Source organism: Gossypium raimondii, chromosome 6, assembly GCF_025698545.1.
Source record: "Gossypium raimondii isolate GPD5lz chromosome 6, ASM2569854v1, whole genome shotgun sequence".
Taxonomy (NCBI): Eukaryota; Viridiplantae; Streptophyta; class Magnoliopsida; order Malvales; family Malvaceae; genus Gossypium; species Gossypium raimondii.
The window spans coordinates 39091516-39100444 of NC_068570.1; the positions used below are offsets into that span (position 1 = coordinate 39091516).

The following is an 8929-nucleotide window of genomic DNA, read 5'->3' on the forward strand; positions in this document are numbered from 1 at the left end:
AGTGGGTATCTAATTGTTGCCGTGTAGACCTAAAATATCAAAATCTAAACAGAGCACACAATCGTGTTACAAACTGTGTAGAGCACACGGTCGTGTGGTAGACCGTGTCACAAGCGGCATGTACCTAAAATACCTTCACCCTCAAGAAATGTCATCTATCCTTTCTTAGAAACCAAGATATACCATTTATGTAACATCCCTGACCCATCTCCGTCACCAGATTAGGGTTACGAAGTATTACAGAACAATTTAGAACATTTAATTTCAAATAGAAACAATTATACAAATGATCTCCTAACATTCAATAATTCCTATGAATCAAGGTAGAAATACATTTATGGGCCTTAAATCAAGCCTACGGGGCCTTAAAAATAATTTGAAAATAATCAGGGGTCATTTTGAAACAAAATAGAAAAATATAGGAAAATTGAAAAACAGGGGTCACATGACCATGTGGCCAGGTCGTGTGACATAGCTCAGACCGTTTGGGTACTTAAAGTATGGACACATGGCCGTGTCCTAGCTCGTGTTTTCGCTCGTGTGAATATTTGAAATCAGGCCATACAGTCGTGCCACAGGTTGTGTGCTAAACCGTGTGTATATTCGAATTATGGAAACACGACCGTGTCTCAGACCGTGTGAAACATGCTCTCAAAACAACAATGACACATGGTCGTGTATGGCACACGGACGTGTGACGACCCGTGTCCCAAGCCGTATGCTCCAAAATATACCTTCAACTATAAATTTACCAAAACATGCCTACTTTGACAACAAGTAACCCAATTACCATCAATTAAACCTACTCAAAACATGATTAAACAAGCTCAAAACATATTAAAACATCCATCTTAAGTGCCTAACCAATGAGTCTTCATTGACACCACAATTCAATAAGAACAAAACAAACCATCCAATTCCAACTATTACAATGTTGTATTATCTATACATTCATCATATCAACCACATTCCTTTCACTAAAACAAATTCATATTAAGAATATTCATCATCGCTTCTCATATGTGAACATAACTAGCATTCAACTTACCAAAACTATCATATAACTTACTTTTATACAACATCCATATAAGTATATCCAAATGAACTTTATAAGTTCAAAACTAAACACTTATTTACATTACACCTATTACATGCCATATAACCGAAAGTAAATGTTCAAAACTACCCAAAGATATTCAGATAGTGTGATTTCTTTGACTTGATCCGATCGTCTAATTTCCAGGAAACCTTATCTACAAGAAAATAAGACGAATAACACGAGTAAGATTTTATAAAGTTTAGTAAGTTCGAATAACACGAGTAAGCTTTTATAAAGCTTAGTAAGTTCGATGATTAAAACAATAAAACTTACCAAAATAACATGAAAACTTAATTAACAAGATAAATAATTAGTGTATCGCCCCAAAATTTTAATTTTGAGTATTGTGAATGTGTGCCACAAATATCTGTCAGCTTTAGTGGTTATCTGTTCTGGGAGTGTTTGAGAGGCCCCAAGTTCAAGTCATGCCTTTGGCAAAATTTTTTGGATTTTTTTGAGTAAAGCCTTAACTTTGTCCAATAGGCTTTTATTTAAATGTTTGTAAGTAGACAACAAAATGGGCTTATTGGTCTAGTGGTTAATTGGAGTGTTAGTGTGCTGGAAGGCAGGGGTTCGAATCTTTGTGCGGGCAAGGGAGAGTTATTTTTGCTTGGCTTAGTAACTGAGAGTTTGAGTTATAATTGATAACTAAATAGTGGGTATTTGAGATAATGTGGGTAGTGAGATTGAGTGAATCAGATTCCCCAAAAGTCCTCTTTGTAACCGACGTCTAACTCCATCCTCTGCCGATTTTTTTCTTTGCTTTTTTATCCTTCATCTTTTGTCTCTATACCCGAATTTTCTTCTCTTTCCCCATCCTTTTTGTTTTCTTTATTTTTGCAAATCGTCTCTTTGGGTACAACCATTTTTATTTTCATCAGTTTCGGTAAGTTAGGTAACGTGTTTTAGTTTCGATATCCTTGAATCGGTAATTAATGGAATTATTTCATGTTTAGCAGACCCTTAGGCGGCTGTGGATTCCAATCGGTGCTGAGAAAGTACGATTTCGTTATTGTGCGTTCAAGGTATGAGTTGTCGGATATATTTAGGGATGGTCTATTCTTAATAATTCAGTTTGGTATCGATTTAAGTGACTGGAATTTGTTTTTGGATGGTTGAAAATAGGTTTTGGAGTGCTCAGGGATCTTTTTAGCTTCAATTGAAACCAAGTGTGTACTCGAAACACAAAAAAAAGGGATTCGACGAAAAGCCGAAATTGCTTGCTGTTTGGATAATAGCAGTAGGCTAACTTTGAAAAATCACCATAAATTGTGGAAATTGAATTAGAGGATGAAAAAAATATAGAATTAAAGCTTATTGAGTCTAGTTTCTCATCGAAGAAATGGTGTAAGTAATGGAATTTTAAATAGTGAGATAGAAGGGTTCCCCAATTCTAACTTTGGAAAATTATCAAAAATTGGAGAAAAATAATTAGGGGTTAAAATTTACATGTTTAAATTATTAATGAGACTATTTTCAATAGGAATAAATGGAAACATCATCCAAATTTTTTACTAAGAGATAATTAATTTTTAGCAAAGAAGGGTCGAAGCTGTCAAACAGCAGAACAGGGGTAAGTTTGAAGATTTTACTGTAAGTATTGACTGAACCAAAAATTCTAAAAATTTTATGTTAGAAAGATATTTGAGTCTAATTTCAAAGACATCAAGTGGATCTTAATTCAGGATTTTATAGATCAGGATATAAATAATTTAGTAACAATAACTCAAGTAGACAGCTTTGAAGGAACATATAAGTAAATGGTGAAAACATATATGAATAATTAACTAACACGGGTTACATTAAAAATGGATCACGTGGCCAAGGCCAAGTTTGGCCGAGTGGGCCACATGTGTGAGTGAAACCATTTTTTTGAAAAGTTCTGTAAGGTTGCACGGGTCACCCAAGTTGACTGTAGACCTACTGTAGGGTCGGTAAGCTTTACTTAGACCCCTATATGTGTGATATGCCTGTCTGACTTTTATACCGAGCATGACTTATGATATCTAAATGTATGTACCATTGATTGCATAATGGCATGATACATTTTGTATGTTACATTACATCGGGGTGGGTTGATGATATTTGGAGGAAGTGTCTGAAAGGCTATTAAGCCTGTTATCTGGCAGCTTAGCTGCAACCTTCCGAATATGTGCCGCATTTCGGTATAGTATGGTGTGTAGGGATGGGTGGGTTCATTTAATCCCCACATGGTGTCTTGGATTGGACAGAGATGGTGTGCAGAGGCTAGTGGGTAAGATTCTGATTTACTGTATCTGCATTCTGTATCTGATATGGGCCAAGGCCCTAATGTATTTCTGAGACTGTATCTGAATGGGCTAAGACCCAAACTAATTCTGTGATGGGCTATGGCCCTAATGCATATTTGAAATTGATTCTGTGATGGGCTAAAGCCCTACTGCATATATGGGCTACGCCCTACTGCATATTTGATACTGTTACTGTGATGGGCTAAGGCCCAAACTGCTACTGATACTGAAAAAGGGCTTAGGCCAAGTACTGCTTTAACTGTGCACTGTGATTTGCTATTGTTTGTTTTCCATGTGGATTACACACTGAGTTTTCGTAAAGTCACCCCTTTTGTTTAAATGTGCACAGGTAATTTCCAGATCTAGACGGATCGATACGGTGGAGGACTCGGCGGTGACCACGATTTTGAGACATTCATGGTTTTTAAATCATATTGAAGAGAATTGGTTTTACTTCTATTCTAGTTTTATTGGCTAAGTTTTGGGGTTGTAATTGGACTTTTGGACTTTGGTTTTGGGTTTTAATTATCTTTACCTTATGGATTACAACTGCTAGTAGTAGGAAACCTCAGTTTTCAAAAGAAACAAATGTTTTTCCTTTACGCATGATTGTTTAATATGTTTTAAAAGCTTCCACAAACGAATAACATTTTGAAACTACCGATTAAATGAGCAACACATTTTTGGAACTAATAAGATATTAAGATAAGGAATTCAATGGAAATGGTTTTAACGCGACGATAAGATTTTCAAACACCCTATCGCGTGACATCGCTAGATCTTGTCATAACGTCTGAGTCAGGTTTGGGGTGTTACATTTAGTGGTATCTGAGACAGGTTACAAAACTCGAATATGGATTATGGGTTTTATAAAAATTGGACATTCCAAAAATTGATTGATTTCCAAATAATTTGAAATGTTTTTACTGAACAAGTATTCTGAATTGTAATTTATTTCAAACTGAAACTATTATGGATAGTATATTCTAAAACTACTATAGGTAGTAAACTATACTGAAAACACTTTACCTAGTGTATATTGAAAATATTAGCGAAACTGAAAGCCGTAGTAAGACTACGATTCGTGATGACAAACTCTAAACTTCTGATACTATTTTGCATAAAATATCTACTAATAGATATCGAAACTGTAACTGATTCATAAAACAGGTAACATAGATAAGCTACGAATTTTGCGATGAGTGCACGAGGTATCCGCAGAAGGGGTACTAGAGGCCGAAGTAGAGGCCGTAGAGGGGATCGAACTGAGTCCTCGTCGTTAGGCAGCATGCTAAATCTGTATAAGAGTGAGATGCCAGTTTCACTTGCTACAGAGACTGGGTCTCATGATCGCATGGCCGGGGACGACGCCTTATCCAAGGCTATGTTGAGGATAGTAGAGAGGGTCGCTGAGCCCAACACTGGATCTAGAGGCCAAGGGTCGGTTACGAAAAGACTCCGGTCCAATGGGGCTGAGCTACTCACGAGTGTCACTGGAGTTGCCCCAAGCATGGCCGAGTACTGGATGGACGCCACAGAAAGAATCATGGACGATCTGGACTTTAGCTCAGGACAGAAATTGAAATGGGCTATTTCCTTGCTTCGTGATGAAGCATACCAATGGTGGCTGACCATTAAGGAGGGCACTCAGCCCGAACGACTGACGTGGGAATTCTATAAGTCTGCTTGTCAAGGTAAATATATGGGGACAAGTTACATTGACACTAGAAGACATGAGTTTCTAAATCTCACACAAGGGGATCGTTTAGTGGCCGAGTATGAGGTCAAGTTTTTAAGATTGAGCCACTATGCACGAGGCATGGTGGCGACTGATTATGAGCATTGTGTCTACTTTGAGGATAACCTCAGAGATAATTTGAGAGTTTTAATAGCCCCGTAGAGGGAGTGAGATCTTGCTGCCCTGGTCGAGAAGGCGAAAATCGTCGAGGAGGATATGGAGGTAGTCATGATTAGAAAACGTCGAAATAACTTATCTAATGTGATCTCTGCACTAGTGGTAGAGAAGTTGGTTCATAAGGTATGTGAGACATTCTTGGCCTATGTAAGTGTTTTGGATTCTAGGGACTCTATAGTTAAGCATATCAAAATGGTAAAGGATATTCCCGACGTATTTCTTGAGGAGCTATCAGGTTTATCTTTGAATTGTGAAGTGGAGTTTGGGATAGAGCTCCTTCTTGGTACAGCTCCGGTGTCTATCGCCCCCTATCGAATGGCACTGAAGGAGCTTACAGAGTTTAAGGCTCAGATTTAAGAGTTATTGGATCGTAGGTGCATCCGCCCTAGTATGTCTCCGTGAGGAGCACCGGTACTGTTTGTAAATAAGAAGGATGGATCCGTGCGGATGTGAATCGACTACCGGCAACTGAACAAGATGACCATTAAGAAGAAGTACCCCCTACCGAGGATAGATGATCTGTTTGACCAGTTTCGAGGTGCTTCAATTTTCTCCAAGATTGACTTCTGATTTGGATATCATCAATTAAGGGTTAAAGAGGCTGATGTTTATAAGACGGTGTTTAGGACTCGTGATGGTCACTACAAGTTCCTAGTGATGCCATTCGGACTGACTAATGCACCAGCAGCTTTCATGGAATTAATGAATCGAGTGTTCCAGCCTTATCTGGATCAGTTTATGGTGGTATTCATCGACGTTATACAGGTTTACTTGAGGATTGAGGATAAGCATGATGAGCACCTTCGAGTCATTCTTCAGACTTTGAGGGAAAATCAACTCTACGCTAAGTTCAGTAAATGTGAGTTTTGGCTACGTGAGGAGACATTTCTTGGTCATGTGGTTTCGACTGAGGGGATTCAAGTTGGTCCTCGAAAGATTAAGGCTGTGTTGGAGTGAAAGTAGCCTAGGAACGTGTTTGAGATTCGCTATTTTCTAGGACAAGTGGGATATTATCAACGATTTGTAGAGGGTTCTTTATTGATTGCAGCACCTTGACTAAAATGCTACGTAAGGGTGTGCCGTTTAACTGGATTGATGCGCAGCAAGAGAGCTTTGAGAAGCTCAAGACTGTACTGATTGAGTCCCCTGTTCTGATACAGTCGGAGCTTGGAAAGGAGTTCACTGTTTATAGTGATGCATCACATGTTGGTTTGGGATGTGTGTTGATGTAGGATGGTAAGGTGGTAGCCTATGCGTCTCGTCAGCTTAAGACCCATGAGGCAAATTATTCGACGCATGACTTGGAGTTGGCCATTGTGGTATTCGCATTGAAAATTTGGAGGCATTATTTGTATGGTGAGAAGTGTATCATCTACACTGATCATAAGAGGCTCAAGTATCCTCTCACTCAGAAGGAACTTAATCTTAGGCAGCGCAGATGGATTGAGCTTCTTAAAGACTATGACTGCACCATTGAGTACCCCCTGGTAAGGCCAATGTGGTGACTGATGCACTAAGCCGTAGAGCTATGACTGATTTGAGGGCGATATTTGCTCGCCTAAGTTTATTTGATGATGGTAGTTTATTAGCCAAGCTTCAGGTTAAGCCGTCATGGATTGAGCAGATTAAGGGTAAGCAGTTTGAGGATGAGTCATTGGGTCTTCGGGTCCGACAGATTGAGGGTGGTAGTACTACGAATTTTGGACTAAACAGTGATAGGGTACTCTATTTCCGTGGGAGAATCTATGTTTCGAATGATATTGATTTGAGATAGGCCATACTGAGAGAGGCGCATAATAGACCTTATGCTATGTATCCTGGCGAAAATAAGATGTACCGAGACCTCCGTGAAATATATTGGTGGCCAGGGTTGAAACGTGAGGATACTAATTTTGTGGACAGATGTCTAACTTGCCAGTTGGTTAAGGCTGAGCATCAGTTACCTTTGGGTTTGCTGCAGCCGGTTAGGATTCTTCTTTGTCAATGGGAGCGTTTAACTATGGATCTCGTTAATGGGTTGCCTCTGACACCCACTAAGAAGGATTCAATATGGGTCATCGTGGATTGATTGACCAAGTCTGCCCACTTCATATCGGTTCGTACTGATTATTCCTTGTAGAAGCTGGCGAAGCTTTATACTTCTAAGATAGCGAGACTGCATGGAGTACCAATTTCAATCACCTTTGATAGGGATTCTCGTTTCGCGTCTTTGTTTTGGAGGAAGTTACATTAGGCTCTGGGTTCAAGGTTGGACTTCAGTACTGCATTCTCTCCTGAGACTGATGGTCAGTCTAAGAGGATGATTCATATACTGGAGGACATGTTGAGGCACTTCCGCTCTGATCCTACTCATATTGTCCCTGTTGAAGAGATCGAGGTTAGGCCAGATTTGACCTTTGAGGAAAAGCCAGTTCATCTTCTGGATCGTGACGTTAAGGTTCTAAGAAGGAAATTCATTCCATTGGTAAAGGTTTTATGGCGTAGTTATAGCACTGAAGAGGCCATGTGGGAGCTTGAGGATGCGATGTGTCAGCGGTGTCCTCATTTTTTTGATTAGGTAAATTTTGAGGATGAAATTTTCTTTAGGAGGTAGAATTGTAACCCCCCAAAATTTTAATTTTGGGTATTCTGAATGTGAGAAACAAATATCTGTCAGCTTTAGTGGTTATGTGTTCTGGGAGTGTTTGGGAGGTCCCAAGTTCAAGTCATGCCTTTGGGAAAATTTTTTGGATTTTTTTGAGTAAAACCTTAACTTTGTCCAATAGGCTTTTATTTAAATGTTTCTAAGTATATAACAGAATGGGCCTACTGGTCTGGCGGTTAAGCGGAGTGTTAGTGTGCTGGAAGGCAGGGGTTCGAATCTCTGCTTGGGCAAGAGAGAGTTATTTTTGCTCGGCTTGGTAACTAAGAGTTTAAGTTATAATTGATAACTGAATAGAGGGTGGTTGAGATAATGTGGGTAGTGAGATTGAGTAAATCAGTTTCCCCAAAAGTCATCTTTTTAACCGACGTCTAACTCCATCCTCTGCCAGTTTTTTTCTTTGCTTTTCTAAATTTCACCTTTTGTCTTTATAGCCGAATTTTCTTCTCTTTCCCCACTCTTTTTGTTTTCTTTATTTTGGCAAATCGTCTCTTTGGGTACAACCATCGATTTCATTAGTTTCGATAAGTTGGGTAAGCGTGTTTTAGTTTCGATATCCTTGAATCAATAATTAATGGAATTATTTCGTGTATAGGAGACCCTTAGGCGGTTGTGGATTCCAACCGGTGCCGAGGAAGTGCGATTTCATTATTGTATCGGTTTAAGTTACTAAAATTGGTTTTTAGATGGTCGAAAATAGGTTTTGGAGTGCTCGAGGATCTTTTTAGCTTCAATTGAAACCAGGTGTGTACCCAAAATGCAAAAAAAAAAAAAAAGGATTCGGCGAAAAGCTGAAATTGCTTGATGTTCGGACAACAGCAGTAGGCTAACTTTGAAAAATATCCATAAATTATGGAAAATGAATTAGAGGATGAAAAAAATATGGAATTAAACTTATTGAGTCTAGTTTCTCAAAAAAGAAACGATGTAAGTAATGGAATTTTAAATAGTGAGATATAATTAACTTTGTGAGACAGGGTCAGAATGAATTCGAGTTCCCCTGT

General features: G+C 38.9%; 1 protein-coding gene across 1 annotated transcript; it reads left to right on the forward strand.

Moving 5' to 3' along the window:
* Nucleotides 1-6812: 6812 nt before the first annotated feature.
* LOC128041736 (uncharacterized) lies at nt 6813-7841 on the forward strand. The gene is made up of 3 exons (XM_052632038.1): nt 6813-7004; nt 7059-7247; nt 7518-7841. Exons 1-3 carry the CDS (start codon nt 6813-6815, stop codon nt 7839-7841), a joined length of 705 nt encoding a protein of 234 aa, XP_052487998.1.
* Nucleotides 7842-8929: the final 1088 nt, after the last annotated feature.